The sequence below is a fragment of the Grampus griseus genome (assembly GCF_964374135.1).
Source record: "Grampus griseus genome assembly, chromosome: 9".
NCBI classification, from domain to species: domain Eukaryota; kingdom Metazoa; phylum Chordata; class Mammalia; order Artiodactyla; family Delphinidae; genus Grampus; species Grampus griseus.
In genome coordinates, this window is record NC_139003.1 from 1,443,276 (window position 1) to 1,461,735 (window position 18,460).

General features: G+C 43.2%; 1 protein-coding gene across 2 annotated transcripts in view; it reads right to left on the reverse strand.

Annotated features, from left to right (window-relative positions):
- The window catches only part of UBE3C (ubiquitin protein ligase E3C), a 118,317-nt gene that overhangs the window by 81,289 nt on the left and 18,568 nt on the right, over positions 1 to 18,460 (reverse strand). For both annotated transcript variants that reach the window (XM_082661965.1, XM_082661964.1), the window contains exons 2-5: positions 13,025 to 13,078; positions 9,648 to 9,722; positions 8,640 to 8,786; positions 4,688 to 4,803 (exon numbers count right to left, since the gene is read on the reverse strand). In XM_082661965.1, coding sequence (XP_082518091.1) covers positions 4,688 to 4,803; positions 8,640 to 8,786; positions 9,648 to 9,722; positions 13,025 to 13,078 — 392 coding nt within the window. The remainder of the gene's footprint in view (positions 1 to 4,687; positions 4,804 to 8,639; positions 8,787 to 9,647; positions 9,723 to 13,024; positions 13,079 to 18,460) is intronic.

Genomic DNA, 18,460 nt, shown 5'->3' on the forward strand with positions numbered 1-18,460 from the left:
CCTCCATCACCAGCTCCCCCTCTTCCCCACAGCATCCTGATGTCAGGGGACCCCAGGGACCAGTCTCTGGTTCTCTTTCTACACAATTCATTTAATCTCACGCGTGTTTAAGTTCCTTAGTGTCTAAAACGACTTCCTCCTTCTAAATGCTCAAACCAAAAGCTGGTATGCATCCTTGGCTTTATTTTCTGAAACCCCACATCCAGTCTGTAAATCCTGTGCACTCTAGTTTCCAACCAACTTCATGACACTCCCACTGCGATCACCATGGCCCAAGACACCATCATTTCTGGAATGGACCACTGCTGTCTCTTACGGATCCCCGTCTCTGCAGCACACTAGTGAGAACGTTCTAGAAAAACATAAATTGGAGATGCAGGGTGGCAGGGGCTATTCCAGATGAAAAGATTCAAGAGACATCCAAGGTTATGTGTGGTCAATTAGAGTTTATTTTTTAAAAAGAAGAAAGAAAGAAAAACAGCTATTCAATGTAATTTGAAAACAAGAGAAATTTGAAAATGGACGTAGTATTAGACCAACCTGAGTCATCTCTAAGTACAAGGGCTGCTATTACTGGGATTGTCAAACTAGACTGGTTTCCTAGTGACAGTTAATATTACTCTCAACCATTTTCAAAGGTGTACTAGTGAAACGCTTGTTTGCAGGAGTGTCCTTTGGGGAGATGGCCACTGAAGCATTTTGGCAGTGGGAAGTCACTATGTTACTTTGAAATGACTCGGCAAAATGTTAACAGTGGTCAACAATGTTAAAAACAGTCGACTGGATGGCAGGCAGATGACCGCTTACTGTGCCACTCTTCTACTCTTTTATGTTTGAAAATTTCATAATAAAAACATTGTAAGAGTCAGGGAAGAAAGAAAATTCCAGTCATGTCACCCTTGGCTCAGAACTCTCCTTTGGCTTCTCTCCTCTCTCAGCATGAAAGCCCAAGTCCTAAAGAAAGTACCTTCCAGGGCTTCCCTGGTGGTGCAGGGGTTAAGAATCCGCCTGCCAATGCAGGGAACACAGGTTCGAGCCCTGGTCCGGGAAGATTCCACATGCCACGGAGCAACTAAGCCCGTGCGTCACAACTGCTGAGCCTGCGCTCTAGAGCCCGCGAGCCACAACTACTGAAGCCCGCGCGCCTAGAGCCTGTGCTCCACAATGAGAGAAGCCACCGCAACGAGAAGCCCGCACACCACAACAAAGAGTACCCCCCCACCCCCGCTCGCCGAAACTAGAGAAAGCCCGCGTGCACAGCAAAGAAGATCCAATGCAGCCAAAAATAAATAAATAAAAAAAAGCAAGTCCCTTCCAGATCCTGGGATGTGCCCAGAGGGTCCTCCCTCTGCCTCCCCACCAGAGCCTGGGGAGACTCTGGTCCCTGCACAGCTGTCCATCCTCCCCGCTCAGGGCCACCCTTCCCGCCAGACTCTCCAAAGTCAAACTACACCCCCAAATTTCAACCCCCCTTTCCTCCTTTTATCCTCCTCATTATTTACCGTTTATTTCTGTCACATAAAGATGTTCCTATGTTACTTATTCTTGCTTATTCTCAGTCTCCCAGAAGACAGTCTCCAGGAGAGCAGGTCCCTTCTCTGCCTGTCACAGTCACATGCAGTGCTGAGAACTGGGCCAAGCACTTAGGAGGAAGCCCATAAACTTTTTTAATCAACGAAGTTATTAACTGATTAGCCAATCCCAATTCTGTTCCTAATGGATGCTCACATAAGAAAAAATGTAAGTAATGTCAGTATTCATTACTTTTAAAAAAATTATCTTTATTTTCAAAATAAATTTACTGAAGTTGATAAGCAGCTGTTTACAAACAGTGTTAGCACTAAATAAAAATGACAGAAAGTGTGTACTCTGAGAGCTGTACTAGATGCCAACAATGACCTCTGCACCGTTAGAGCCCTGAGCCCTCAATGGTGCTTCCAGTGCCCAAGGAAAGGCAAAAAGACGGCTCTGAAGCATGGAGGTGACCAGGAGACCATTTGCTTTTAAGCAGAGGTGTACCCATCAGTCCAACCACCCAGCAGAGCACTGAAATACTGGGCCTGGAAGGACCAGTCTCATCCAATATTCCTCACTTTAGAATGAAGCTGAAAACGAGATCCAGTAACTTGCGTCATGCCCTAAGCTAGCAGGACACAGAGGCAGCACTAGAATCCAGCCTCCTGACCTCTACTTCACTACTGTACTGACCCGAGTTCCACTCATCCTCAACTCAGGTGCCATCGACTTCCGTGTTATCTGTTCATTCACGTATTTTATACACAATGAGGTACATCATCTCTTTCACATGAAACTACTTTTCTAGCTCTGAAAAAGTTATCTTAAATTCCCATGGAGACCAAAAGAGTGGAAGAAAGCACACGCCCCCTCCTCTGGCAACCTGCCAAAGCACCTGAAGTTCAATGCCCTGCACGCAGCAGGGAAGACCATTCACTGGTTTATTAACTTCACACACGTGAAATAGTTTCTAACAGATTTCTATTCTAATTTTACTTTGTTAAAACTTCATTCCTCCTCTAAAGGAACCAGCTTCCTTAGAGAAAACAGCCCCAACCCGGGGCTTTCAGGGGAGGTGTTAAATAGGGCCCAACACGGTGTGGTCCCAGAAAGCAAAGACGCTTCAAAACACTAATGGGGCTCTGATAAGGGCTCCCTCTACCCAGCATTTAAAGATACACGAGGCCTGACTGAGACTAAAGAGAAAAGGAGGCAGGGTCTTCTTCAGAAATAAAGCCAACTAACAAACACTGAAGGAACAACAGAATTAGAAAAATCAGCATTTTATAAACCATGGATATAACAACTGATTCAGGCGTAGATCATCAAATGCAAAAACAAACCACTGGGTGAAAGGTGGTACTCTAATGACACGGAAGGAAATGTACCTGCACAATAGAGAGAGGAGTTTTTACTTTCACTCAGCCTCACTGAGAATGGGCTGTGTCTCATGTGAGGCACTAGGGCTCTCACAATTATCTGCTATGAAGCATTCTTGTTGAACACGCTTAAACTGAATCAAGTACAGCCCGATGTCAGTGGTTCTCATGGGGGCAACACTCGGCAGTGTCTGGAGACGCGTGTGATCAAGCGGGTGCAGGGCAAGGATCCTGCTAAACCCCTACAACACGCAGGACCACGTGCACAACACAGAATGGTTCAGCCCCAAACGTGAAGACGGTGTGGTTGAAAAACTCTCCTCTAGAACTGACAGCCAATTTAAAGGAAAGAGAGGAGACAAAGGAATAAGTGAAACAAATGGAGCCTAGGATCATCAAAACAGAGAAGGTATTTTTGAGATAACTGGGGAAATGTGAATATGGAGTGTGTACACCACATGATATTAAGAGAATTACCATTCACCTTCTTAGACGTGAACATAGCATTACGGTTATCAGAGCGTGCGCTTTCTCAGGAGAAGCGCAGTGGATCGGGTGAAGCGTCATGATGTCTGCAACTTACGTTTACTTGCTTTAGAAAAACAGCACGCTGTACGTGTGGAGAGAGGGAAAAAGCAAATGTGGCAAAACGGTAACTTTTGAATCTAGGTGGAGGATATATGGTATTCTTTCAACTTTACTGGTGTTAGAAATTTTCCAAAACAAAAAGTTGGGGAAAACAAGGAGAAATTACATTTGGATTTATCATCTATTAAAATTACTTGCTAAATGAATACCTTCGAAAGGACATTAAGTGTCCACAAACTACAACCCGTGCGCGGAACCAGCCACAGGCTGCGTGGCTCTCAGGTGAAGGGTGCTCCTGACACCTTTAAAAGCTTGTGAGAAAAAACACAGTATGCGTAAGAGAGGCCACACTTCATGCCATCTGGGTGTTTACAGAAAACGTTTGCTGACTCCCGCTCCAGCGAATCAATGCGTACAATGTGTTTTTCAAAGTAAAAGTTTTTCCAAGAAATAAAAGGGGTTTGAAAAAAATAAGATTTCTTGGGATTGGTGATCTTCCAGACTCTCTCTCTTCATAAAGGTTCTTCTCTACCTTTAGTCCAGCTCAGGATTCTGGAAGTCAGTTAACAAGGCCTAGCTCTGATAGCAATCCTAAATAAACCTTACTACATGCAACTTCCAGAAAATTAGCTGAAATTATATTAAAGGGTCAGAATCATTTGAAAGTTTGCTACTGTGCAGATACCAGCAATTTTGAGAAAAACAGTGAAGATGTTAATTTGTTTCCTCATTCAGGTACTACTGCTCACATCACCTAAATGTGCTTTGTAAACTGAATCCAGCAAAGTCATGGAAGTGACTTATTTCAAGTCCACACATAAATCACAAGAGCCTGATGAAAGGCCTGCTCTAAAGAGCCTGTCCCCAGGGTAGCGACCCTAGGAGAATGGGAGCCCGCCTCCTCACAGCAGGAGTCCTTCCAGGTGGCCCATCCACTCGCTAGCAACCAGGACCCCTGATACCCCACAAGATAATTCCAGAGCCTACCTGAAAGAAAACATCATCTGGAAGGTATTTATACCTACATTTTAATTTCTACAGGGAGAAGAATCACAGGAGTGAAAACTGTAATACATAGAACATTCCAGTCTCAAAAAGGAAAAAAAGGGGAAAACCACTGTCACAGACATTGAAGACCAAAGGGTATATTCCTCTAGACAAAGTGACCACCACGTTGCACAAGATGCTGACAACGATGGGTTTACCTGCAACAGAGGCTCATCAACCTCTTTATTTGAAATAAGCACGTAAGTCTCTCAGATCCATCCAACTGCTGGACAAACAAAGAGCTATATTTAATTAGGTTCTGATACATCCATATCTGAAAGAAACAGCAAAACATACAATTATAACTCTCAGTCCATAAAAAGCTAATTATTTACTAATTACAAACATACCAAAATTTCCTTAATTGGTAAATACTTAATCAAAATAATCGAAACATGCTAAGAAGAAGTAAATCTTCTAAGTCAGGTTTTAGGTAGTAGCACACACGTCCTGAACCTTCCACCTTAAGAAAGCACATTGGCACGGAGTTAAATTACTACATTTATCACTAAAAGTACTTAAAACTCATGTAAGTGTGAAGCAGAAAGTTCATTTGCAAAACTCAGCAAACCACAATAAAAACATACGAGAATCACAATCTCAATCAAAGTTACGAAGGATAACAGTTCCTTCTTTTTACCTTTCTCCTCTGAGTTTCCAGCACCTTTCCTGTGGATACTCTCCTTCCCTAACTCAATGAAATTTCGGTAGAAAAGGCAATCATTCAGTCCCACTATTCCCGATAAAAGGCCAGGTGTGTAGCATGTGAGGCGAGAGATGTGTCACTTAACTAGACAGGAGGAATCCTATCACAATGTTTATACAAACCATCGCAGTGCGCACCTGAAGTATCTTATAATTTTATTTGTCAATTATACGTCCACACGGCTGGAGGGAAAAAAGGTCAGAGACGCGTCTGGATGACCAGAACCCCCGCTGTCCCGGACACGGTGATGGGCCATCGCGGTGGGCAAATGCTGAGTTAGATTTCTGTCGAGCTCCCATCCAGGAGGCCTCTCTAGTGTGGATACAGCTACCGGAAGTGATTTTGAAAGCGCAACACCAAACAGGCATCTCTTACACCTCCTCTACGATATTTTTGTTGCTATTTGTTCATTTCATGAGACCCATTTAGAAGCGTTAAAATTAAGACAGCTTCTTAAATGTGCCACAGAACCTTTTCTTTACCTGTCATTTTTACAGAGTTTCTCCTCTGAGAGTAACACTTATTTGATATAAAATGTTATCAAACAATTAAAGTACTAACACATGTGTTTTGCATGATAAATTCGAGTGTGTCCTAACTCGGGTGGAAATAACTCTGAGACCCAATCCGAATGTTAATTTACCTACACACAATCTTTCTTCTTGAGGTATTTGGAGCTACTTGTTCCTATTTTCTCAGGAACCAGTATCATACAAATGTTTTCTGCACTATGTGACACGCAGTTCATTCTAGAATTTGTACTGAATACCCATTAACAAATAAAACTAGGATGTACAGTAACTGAACGTTATAAAAATCTGAAGGCCAACTGTAGGAAGTACAAGAATAAGGCTGTAAATACATTAATCAAGTAATTACGTTTCAACGACATAAAAAAAACCTCAAAGCACTTTATTTGAACACTTTCTGGACTGGTATTTTTTTTTTAATTGAGGTATAGTTGATGTACAACATTACATGCTTCAGGTGTACAACACAGTGATACAATTTTTAAAGGTTACCCTCCCTTTATAGTTATTATAAAATATTGGCTATATTCTCTGTGCTGTACAATATATCCTTGTAGTGGACTGGATTTTGATATTGCTTTTTACATTCTTGACAAATGCACCAATATCATCCCAGAAGTTCTAAGTACATTAAACATCTGCTTTGCCTAACTTTTTGTTGTTATTTACTAAATTCAGATAAGTACAGTTTCAAAAACTTTCCATCTTATCCATCCTTTCTCAGGAAGTTAACTGAGGCTATATATCAATAAAACAAGGGAGTAAACCAAGAAAGCAAAAAGATATGGAATCAGGAAAGAGGAACTGAAACGGAAGCAAAGCAAAGCGGAGGTTTTCCCAGGAACATGGCAGGCATGGAGAGCAACCACTCCAAACTGTGCAGCAAGTTTCCAGGACGCAGAAGGAACAGCTCAGCGGGGAAAGAGCACCAGTGACCTGACCCTCTAGTCACGGAAAACTGTACTGAGAATTATTTTACTGTCAGGAGGTGGAAGAAGACTTTATCATAAAGAGACTCAAAGATAATTAAACAGAAATGACACAACAATTCACTCTAGAGTAACTCAAGAAAACTGTACACAAAAGAAAATACAATCACGGTACACTATTTTAGCGACCATATTTACAGTCATTACAATAAAAAATAAATCAAGGGGGTGGGTGAGGAAGGGAGAGCCATATACGCACACTTTTGCACAGAGCACCTTAGAAAAACTATTAAAAGTGGCATCACGCCTGCTCTTAAAGTAGGAATTAGGGTCCTTGAAGATGGGCAGGAGACTTTCCCTCCACATATGACTGATTTATTGTTCTTGCATTTTTCTGTGCAAACTAAATAAACAATCCAGTTTGCTTTTCTCATATAAACCAGGTTTGAGGACCTGGTTAATTCTAATCCTACACAGGGCCTGTAGGACTGGGCGGCTGCGCCACGTCCAGAAAGCATGCAGGAACCACTGACCAGACCTCAGAGTGGGGCAGAAGCAGTTCTCCAAAGGGAAGGGTGCTCTGGAGAGACAGAGGACTGACGGCCCTTCTGACCGCCACGTGGCTGTGCTCCACGTCTGACCTTCAATCTGCAAGGTCAGAGTACATGAGGAAGGAACAGACTGCTCCAGAAAGAGAGCCAGATGACCTGCTGCTGTACGTTTCTCATCCTTCTTCTCACAGGCTTCAGACAGAAAGCCTAGAAAGAGCCTGCCTTTAGGGGACACGGGCTCGAGCCCTGGTCCGGGAAGATCCCACATGCTGCGGAGCAACTAAGCCCGTGTGCCACGACTACTGAGCCCGCGCTCTAGAGCCCGCACGCCACAACTCCTGAGCCCAAGTGCCACAACTACTGAAGCCCGTGCGCCTAGAGCCCGTGCTCCGCAACAAGAGAAGCCACCGCAATGAGAAGCCCATGCACCACAACGAAGAGTAGCCCCTGCTCGCCGCAACTAGAGAAAGCCTGTGCCCAGCAACGAAGACCCAATGTAGCCAAAATAAATAAAATTAATTAATTAATTAATTAATTTCAAAAAGAGCCTGCATTTAAGGAAAGCCATCTTTACTGCCTCTAAAGATTTATGGAAAGTTCTTCCCACGGTCCAGCCCAGCTCAATACAGGAAGCAACGATGGGTGTTAAAGCCAAACACCAGATAAGCGATAAAGTATTCCTATGTCTTCTGTACTTACAGTCCACACAAGGATCCTTCTAGTACGTACGGTTGGAGCATGGAAGACTTACTTTTCACTGTATACCCATGTTTTAATTAGAAATTTTTAATCCAGGTAAATAAGGATGTCTAAGAATAAATACATATTTAACCTAATGAATCTCAGTATTTCCTGGGAAAGTGGACACAGTAACAAGTTCCACTTTATAAAGATGATTCACCCACGTATCTCCTCCGTTAACACACACCGGTCCTCATCACTGATAACATCAAAACCTAGAACGTTTTTTGAGTCACACAATAATATTTTAGATGTTTCAAGAGAGAGGCCCTAGAGTTCCGAGATGTACATTTCAGTATTTACAGGTAACAAACAGGCTATGACGCTGAGGATGCACGTCCCAGGGATGCAGGCACAGGGTGGAGGGTTCTGTGCAAAACAAGGTGCTGCCCTGCGGACTGGGCAATGGGGGCAGCACAACAGAGTAGCCTCCTGTTTCTTATATGTGAAATTTGCCTTAATGAAAACATGAAAAAGCCTACTGAAAATCTGTATCGATTTTTAAGAGGTAAAACATTATCACCAAGACGACCTATCACCGCTGGCTGAGGAAGTCACAAGGGTGAGACGCGCTGGAGGGGTTTCTGATCCCATTAAACCAAAAGCTGGAAAACACGTTAACAAGGGTTAGTGAAAATGTAGCCAACACTCACCAAGCGTTTTGAGTCTTCATTCTGTTTGTAAAAAAACAGAAGCTGCCTCACCAAAAGGGTGAGGGTGGGGCCACTGGCGATGGAGAAAGCGCCACCGGACTGGGACAAGCCGGCCCGGCGATCAAATGCACTCCTCTGGATGGAATACTGAAAACAAAACAAGACATAAAGACAGGATCACATGATCGTATGGTCTAAATGGTCACTCAGTGTTTAAACTGGAGTAGTGGAAACGGACAATTAAGATTCCGTTACTGAGAAGTTATCATTGGTAAACGGTTAATGAAACCCGAAAAGCCTGGAATGTAGTGACAGAGCCATGAACGCCCTATGCAGGAGTCTTCCATCACCTCCTTCTACTGTGATCTTTAGCCGTGGTTTGGCCTATGTTTGCATTTAATAATTTAAAAATCACCAAAAAACTCATCTGTCTATAAATCTTTATATAAACTAATACAATTAACTATTGGGGAAAATACTATTATCCACATTAACTTTCATTAAACAAGTACACACAAAAACACATACAAAATGAATTCCACTTCTAAGAATCCAAGGCCATATTTAAAATAAGCTCTCAGGGCTTCCCTGGTGGCGCAGTGGTTAAGAATCCGCCTGCCAACGCAGGGGACAAGAGTTCGAACCCTGGTCCGGGAAGATCCCACATGCCGCGGTGCAACTAAGCCCATGGGCCACAACTACTGAGCCTGCGCTCTAGAGCCTGCAAGCCACAATTACTGAGCCCACGTGCCACAACTACTGAAGCCTGTGCGCCTAGAGCCTGTGCTCCGCAACAAGAGAAGCCACCGCAACGAGAAGCCCTTGCACCGCAACAAAGAGTAGCCCCCCGCTCGCGGCAACTAGAGAAAGCCCACGCACAGCAATGGAAGACCCAACGCAGCCAATCAATCAATCAATCAATCAATCTATTAAAAAATAAAAATAAATAAAATAAAATAAGCTCTCTCATACCTTTCTAATTCCTTCTCAGTTTAAAAACAAACTTACTTGCTGTTTTCTGTCTCTATAGCCTCGAATAAATGACTGGATAATTATTGCATTTTTCAATCTTCGTCTTTCTTCCTGAATAATGCAGGGAGGAGGGAACAATGGGTCAGGATCAGTGAAAATGACAAATACTAGTTCAGACTCAAAAAAAAAAAACAGCTACATAATTCACGTACCACAAAATTCACTCTTTTAAGTGTACCATTCACCAATTTTTAATATACTCAAAGTTGTGCAATCATCACCACTGTCTAATTTTGGAACATTTTCATCACCCATCCCCAATAAAGCCCCCGTACCCAGGAGTTTTACCCAGTCATCCCTCATTCTCTGTCCTCCCACCCCGACCCCCCACTGCTGGCAATCACTAACCAATTTTCTGTCTATATGGAACTGCCTATTCTGGACATGATGTACAATGGAATCATAATATGTGGCCTTTTGTGTCTGACTTTTTTCACTTGGCATGATGTTTTCAAGCTTCATCCACGCTGTACCATGTATCAGTACGTCACTCCTTTTTATGGCTGTTCCACAATACGGATGTCTCATTTTGTTTATCCACTTATTAACGGATGGACATTTGAGCTCTTTCCACTTTGGGCTATTATGAATAATGCTGCTGTGGACATTCATGTACCAGCTTTTGCAGGGACATAGGTTTTCATTTCTCATGGGTGTATATCTAGGCATGGAATTAACATTTGAGGAACTGCTGGACTGTTTTCCAAAACAGCTACATTATTTTACAATTCTACCAGCATAGAAAGACTTCTTTTTTTAAAAGTTTTTGTTTTAAGTATTTAAAAAAAATACAGACAACAGAAGCACCTATTTTAAAGGTCACTTTGTTTCCAAGCAGAAAACTCCAATTTTTATCAACTCGACTCTGTCTTTAAAACTTTCAGGATAGGGAGGGTGGGAGGGAAATGCAAGAGGGAGGAGATATGGGGATATATGTATATGTTTGGCTGATTCACTTTGTTATAAAGCAGAAACTAACACAACATTGTAGAGAAATTATACTCCAATAAAGATGTTAAAAAAAAAAAACAAACTTTCAGTGACCCAGCAAAAATATATATTCTTCATCATCATTATAACCACTGCAGCTAACAGTGTTTGAGAGCCTACTATGTGCCAGCCCTAAGAGAGACACTTCACATGCATTCATACAATAACCTTACAGGTGAGCATTACTCCTGTTTTAAAGACACAGAAACCGAGACTTCCATAAAGATTAAGTGATGCCAAAAGATATGAGTCAGAGAGCAAACTCAGGTGTGACACGAAAATCTGTACTGTCTTATCACATGACAATGTTTCACATCTTCTATGAATGCCACCTACCAGGCTTGAAAGGCACATACACATTCACGCAATCTTGGGATTAGAGAACATACCATCAGGTCACAAAAGTGTACTTTCTGAGCTTCAAATGGTTACAAGGGAATCCTTGAGCTTAAACCTAGTTTGGGAATCTATTCATAACTATGATGACTCTAACAGCACTTAATTAAACACTCATATAACATCCCATGCATTTTCAAAACACTTATTTTTACTCATTCAGCTGTCTGCTGGGGAAGTCTCAGGAGCACTCCCGCTCTCTGGCAGGTGCGCTGAGGACAGGTGAGTGAGTCCTCACGAGGCCTGGAGGCCAGCTTCACATTAGCTCATCCCTGTTTTAAAGGGGATTCATCCCTCGCCCACTGCCTGCCGGAAGCAAATGCAACACTCTCCAAAAAGAAGAGGCCATATTCTAAGCCTGAAGATATCGCTTCAGTTTGGAACATACAATGTCCGGTATTCAACCAAAATAACCAGGCAAAGACAAGAATTTAAAATCAAGAGGACAAACAATAAAAATGAACCCACAGGAATTCCAAACACTGGAGAGGAAACATTATCTTTAAAAATCTACAGTTACGTGCAAGAAATGAAAAGATGAGAGAACTGGGAAATAAAAGAATCAAAGAAAATTCTAGAACGCAAATAGAAACTGAAATTCAGAACTCAATGGATGTACTTAACAATCAGACATCACTAAAAGAGATAATTTGTAAATCAGAAGTTAGAACAAAAGAAAATAGCCAAACCAAAGCATAGGTACTCAAAAGAATAAATATACCGAAAAGAGTACAGGAGACACACGGGACATAATGCAAAGGTCGAACACCTCTGTCATGTGAGTCCAAGAGGAGGAGGAGAGCGAGGATGGAGCAGGGGCACAACTGGGAGAGGTGGCTGATTGAGAATTTTCCAGAAAAGATAAAATACACCAACCAATACACACTTCTCCTGTTTGAGCAGTGGTTTTCAAGTAAGGGCAACTCCCGCCGAGGGAACGTTCGGTAACTTCTGGAGACATCGTGGCTGTCTCAGCAGGGGTAGGGAGTGTTCCGGCATCTAGGAGAGGCCAGGGACGCTGCTAAGCACCCTGCAGTGTGCAGGACAGTCCCCACGACAAGGAATGACCTGGCCACAATGTCAGCAATGCGAAGGTTAAGAAGCCCTGCCTGAGCGTCTGCGCGTCTGCTGTTCCCTTGACCAAGAATGCCCTTCCTCCAGCTTTCCACAGCTTTTCTTTTCCATCCTTCGGAAATCCTCTGGGCTCTCACCAGCTCAGGGACGCCTTCCCTCACACCCTACATCCAAAGCCGACCTTCCAAGTCCCCACCTCCGGATCCTGGGGAACACCTGTGCTCCACCGCCCAGCAGCAGACACACTGTTTCATTCCCTGTCTATATACCCAGCCAGCAGAAAAGTACCTGGAACATAGCAAGCTCTCAATTTATATTTGTTAAAGGAATGGATGAATTATTAAAAAACAAAACAAAAAATGACCTAGAAAAGCAGGCCATAGGACACCACAATTGCTGATTAATCAACAAAGTAAAGCCATTTTAAGAAATTACCTCCGAAAGATAAAATGTAAAATAAAGACTAAAATGCCAAATGTCACTATAGCTCCTTTCATTTATTCAGCTTCTTCACAAATAGTTAAGATAACTTGCCTTGACAGGGAGTTTTCTCCTTTTGCTTGACAAAACATGAACACTATACACGAAGACTTTCTACACCTTCTGGAAGCCGTATCGTAAGCAAGTAAGTGAACTGAAAGCCTATTTTCTCCCTCTATTCTGGAAACTGCTCTTTTAGTCCACCTTTCCTACATTGGTTCCAGAATAGATGACCTACCATAAAATCCAACAAATCCAGAAATGTTTCTGAAATTTAACATGCATATAAATACTTAAGTCATGTCACATATAACATACATGTATCTAATATATAAAACAGGAAAACCAAGACTTATTTAGATGGCATGGAAAACGTTTATCTACAGGGACTATTATTACAAAGCTGTTCTTACCTCCCTCTTTCTTCTTTCTTCCTGAGTACGATGTAAAAGAGAAGCCTTTTCTTCCTAAACACAAGAAAGAGAGAAAAGATAAAGGTTATAATTTCAAACTCTAAAATACTCTCATACAAAAATTATAGAATGCTGTGACCCAAAGGATTCTAGAGATCATCCAATCAAACCGTCTGACTTCGTAAGGAATCTGAGGCACAACAGGCTAAACGGTTCCCTCACCCCCACCCCCACCCCCGGGGCACAGATCTAATTGTAGTATTTCAGTTGTTTTCTAAGAATAAAATCTGATTTCCTTACACACACATTAGTTCAGGTAAAACCGGGGAGACCTGAGTAAGGATCAGGGCATTGTATCAAGGTCAATATCCTGCTTGCGAGCACATACTACAGCTCTGCAAAATACAACCCCCAGGGGAAATTAGGCAATGCAAACAACAGACCTTTCTGGATCATTTCTAACAGCTGCATGGGAGTCGACAATTATCTCAAAAATTTCAGTGAAAAAAATCAATCTTTTATTGTTATCAAAATTTTAAAAATTCTTTTCATCATAAGTAAAACTATATTTCGAATAAAATTACTTGATATGTAGAAGGAAGTGAAATAACAAATGGGAAAGTTAAACATTTCAAATAAAATAAAAATACTTACAGACCACCCTCCTCCCGCCCCAGAACCATTCCAGTCTATACTGTATGGGCATTTTATTTTTGTAAATTTAATCCAAAATAAAATTAAAGGCCTAAGACATCAACATATAAATAATTAGAAAAACTAATAAACCTAAATTTCTTAACACAAACATACAACTCATCAGAATAGAGCCAGAAAGTAATGAAGACAATTTAAAATAATACTTTGATATGTGAAGGGAATACATAACGTGTAGAGCGAAAAGTTTCTGACAAAATTTTCAGCCAAAGAAATAAATCCTCCAGATATTTTCCATTACAGAGAATTTCATTTCTTGAACTCAAATAAAAAGTCTTTATCTATCACATGTCAAAGGTCAGAAAAGTATTTTGTTTTTAACTGATTAATTAAAAGGATGAGGAGCAATGGAAAAATCTAAAGTAAAGAGTGCTCAGAGGGCTTCCCTGGTGGCGCAGTGGCTGAGAGTCCGCCTGCCGATGCAGGGGACACGGCTTCGTGCCCCGGTCCGGGAGGATCCCACATGCCGCGAAGCGGCTGGGCCCGTGAGCCATGGCCGCTGAGCCTGCGCATCCGGAGCCTGTGCTCCACAATGCGAGAGGCCACAGCAGTGAAAGGCCCACGTAACGCAAAAAAAAAAAAAAAAAAAAAAAAGGTGCTCAGAATTATGGAAAGCTTCTAGATAAAAATACAGCCATATTTCTGGTCATTATCTTTATTTATGAATAGGAGGTAAATATATGTCTGTAATTTCTCTTCCTTCTATTCCATTTAATCAGATTTAATATACGCTCATTACTTGGTTATAGTTAAAGAGCTAAGATTTCTTAAAATGATACATGCTGTTACAGCTATGAGAAAATATACTTAATGTCTGAAATTAAACCCACATTTTACTTTTAAAACAATGGTACATGCCAGCAAAGCAGTCCCCAAAGTGACTTCACACATAAGCTTGGCTGTCACCAATGTAAAAGCCCTGGGGTCTGAGGGCCTGGCCTGTCTGACCACCAGGTCCCTATCACTGGCTTCAATGGCTGCCACATGTAGGGAGTTAAGAAATATTTACAAAATGAACGAATGAACATCTCCTTTAAGTACAGCAAAGGAGTCTAAAAGGAGTAACCATAACAGCTGAAAAGCACTTCTGAATACCTGCAACACAGCACAGAGGATGAAGTACTTTAAAAATCAAAATAGGTACCAATTATCAAGAAGCATAACTGGATTCTCAGTGAATACTTTAAATTTGAAGCATACGCTATGAGATGGCTATGAACGCACCAGAGGCAATGCTGAATGTGTTGAGGATGAACATCCTTACCCTTTGACGACCTATAGATTAAAATCCTTGGACAGAGGACACCATATAAATGGAAGGTCACTTCTCTTACCTGTGCTCGGGAGCTGTAAAGTTTCCTACTTAAAACAGCTCATTTCAAAAATTATAAAATAAGCACAGCAGGCAAATCCAAGTCCGGGACACACATACGGAAACCCTTATACATGACTTCAACTGTAGCTTAAAATGATGTGAACGTCTTTCAAAGAGCACTCACGCTCCCTAAGATATATCGGAAAGGACGCTGGTGGGGAGCAGAGGCCACAGAAAAAAACTGGGGTCACCCAAATGTGCCACGAGTTCAGAGGCACGGGGAGCAGCAGGGGGTGAGCGACAAAGGGCCCCGAGTGCCCAGGAAAGGCGCAGTGAGCAATCGCAAAGGCCTGGGACCCAGAGGTGGCCACAAAAAGCCCGTTCAGCACAGAAGGAAAAGTGTGACAGAGCACTTAATCGCTGTCTATTAATTATGTACCCTATCATATGCAGCACCTGAGCTAGCAACCAAATTCCACATCAGAACCGGAGCTTCTTCCTATATTCCCCAACTCAGAGACCGTCTCTGTGCAAAAGACATTCAAACGAGGCACAGGACAGGAATTTATTCTCAACAAATATTGGCTAACTCTTGCGTCATGCTAGGCACTGGCTATTTTAAAAGTAATAAAAGCGTTTGTTCCCAAAGAGCACACAGTCTGGTGGGAGCAGAAGAAGCCAATGAATTGAGCACCCACCATGAGCCAGACACGATTCTAGACACTAGCAATAAAGCAGAGTCAGCAGGAGCGGCCCAGCCCCTGGGAGTGCACACCTCAATACAGGTGGGCACCGGGGACGAGGCAGCGCAGAGAAGGACAGGCACTCCGCCTCCGCGACCCAGAGAACTCTCGGAAGAAAAGGTGAATTGGAAAGAAATCTTGGAAGGCTGTGTTCAGAAGGATGACAAGATGGAAAGCATCCCAGCAGAGGCACGAGAGGGGGCGCTGGGCAGGAAGCAGGGCTGGAGGGAGAGGCTGGGCTGACCTCGAGGCCAGCATCGAGAGGGAACGGGAGACCCCCATCTCTGGTTAGGTGAGCCATATACCAAGACAGCATGGGATGGAAGGGAGAGAACGACGAAGTTAAAGTTCACTGACCTTGAGACATCTCTGGGATCGACAAGTCAGTCAACAGGTAATAAAGAACAGGGAAGAAGTATGGATTGAAAATTCAGAGTGCAACTCACCCATGACTTAAGCTTAAACTCCTTCGGTGGCTTCCCACCCTCTACCTGCACAGGGGGCTGCTACGCCTTTAAAGCAAACAAAAACTGCAATATCTACTCTACTCATTTCCTAAAAGACCACTGGACACTAGACGGAACCATCTCTTCTCAATGCTCAATTATTTACATGAACCAAAGTTATGTAAAACCTACCACGCTGGTCTCATTTTCCTACTTCATGGTAGCCTATCTGAGACCGTAATTGGAGAACGACCAGTGTGTTCTAAGGGGTCAAGTTCAAACACAGCCTTGGCGCAGGAATATTCCGGTCAAACACCTCCTCCTCTTTCTCTTGCGCCAGCAGCACGGCATGCCCCCCAACTACCCTCAAGTCTCAAACGCCCCACCCCTCCCCAGCCGGGCCTTCCCTCCTGGCACTGACACACACCTGGCAAGCCCCAGTTCGCCTTAGGTGAGACTCAGCTTAAATGTCTTCTCTTCCATGAAGAGAAGATGACCTCAACTCCTATGCCTCCCCACAATGAACAGGTGAGTTCACATTCACAGACGGGAACCCAGCACACGGGGCTCAACATGCAGAAAACGACTGTATCTGCACTAGTCAGAATCCTGGAGGCCACACGGGCACCATCCTCAAAGATGTGGCCACCAAATGCCATGGAAGGTCACTCTTCAGCAGGTTACGCCCCACAGGACCAGTCGGGCTGTGGTTACTCTGAAGAAGAGCAGAAAATATGAAAACAAAACAAACCCCATCCCTTAAAACAGCAGTAATGAATGATCAAAGTATGTCAGGCCCAGCAGTCAGGTGGGAAAAATAAAGGCATAGGCCTGATCCTAACTCGCAATTCTGAGTGCCTACACATGGCTCGAACCAGTAAATAACTATTAATTTCTCAAAGTGAAATTTCACCAGGCTGCTAAAAGAGCAAAACAACAAACCCACCACAGTGCACAATGGGAGTCAGCATCCAGGAACTCACCCTAGCCGTGTGGACCAGGGCTAGAGAAGCAGTCCATCCCTGGCGCCCACGCCTGCCTCATCAGAACAAGCACTCCAGGGCTTCCCTGGTGGCGCAGCGGTTAAGAATCCGCCTGCCAATGCAGGGGACACGGGTTCAAGCCCTGGTCTAGGAAGATCCCATGTGCCGCGGAGCAACTAAGCCCGTGCACCACAACTACTGAGCCTGCGCTCTAGAGCCCAGGTGCCACAACTACTGAAGCCCGCGCTCCTAGAGTCCGTGCTCCGCAACAAGAGAAGCCACTGCAATGAGAAGCCCGCACACCGCAATGAAGAGGAGACCCCTCTCGCCGTAACTAGAGAAAGCCCGCAAGCAGCAGCAAAGACCCAACGCAGCCAAAAGAAAATAAAAATAAAAATAAATAATAAAAAAGAACAAGCACTCCAGGGAAGCCACAGACTCGATGTCCTAGCTCGATTTTTCTATTGGGTGTTGAAATAAATACTACTATGGGACTTAGCTGGTGGCGCAGTGGTTAAAAATCCGCCTGCCAATGCAGGGGACACGGGTTCAAGCCCTGGTCCGGGAAGATCCCACATGGTGCGGAGCAACTAAGCCCGTGAACCACAGCTACTGAGCCTGCGCCCTAGAGCCCATGGGCCACAACTACTGAGCCTGCATGCCACAACTACTGAAGCCCTCGCACCTAGAGCTCCACAATGAGAAGCCCACACACAGCGCAACAAAGAGTAGCCCCCCCTCATGGCAACTAGAGAAAGCCCGTGCGCAGCAAGGAAGACCCAACGCAGCCATAAATAAACAAACAAACAAATAAATAAAACTGCCGTCTCTCAATCCACTAAAAAAAAAAGTTGTTAAAAAAAGTTAAAAAAAAATTACCATGTTTTTAAATGTTCTCTCACGTACCACCGGAATCATCCCACTCCATACTCTGGGACAAACACTGACCTACACTAATAAGGCTAAAGCAGGAGCAGACAGGTCACTGTCAGAGGGTCTCTGGGGAGACATAAACAAACAAGGAGATTCAGCCGCTGATAAAGTAGGCATTTCAAATTTGCAGAGAAAAATGTATTATTCAATAAACAGTGTCACAACAACTGAGTAGCCTAAATAAATGACATTGTATCCCTAAGTCTTCACATCAGAATAGATTCCTGATGGACCTGAGATTTATACACAGATACAGCACAATAAAAATACGTGAAAATAATGTGGGGATTGTTTTTAAAATC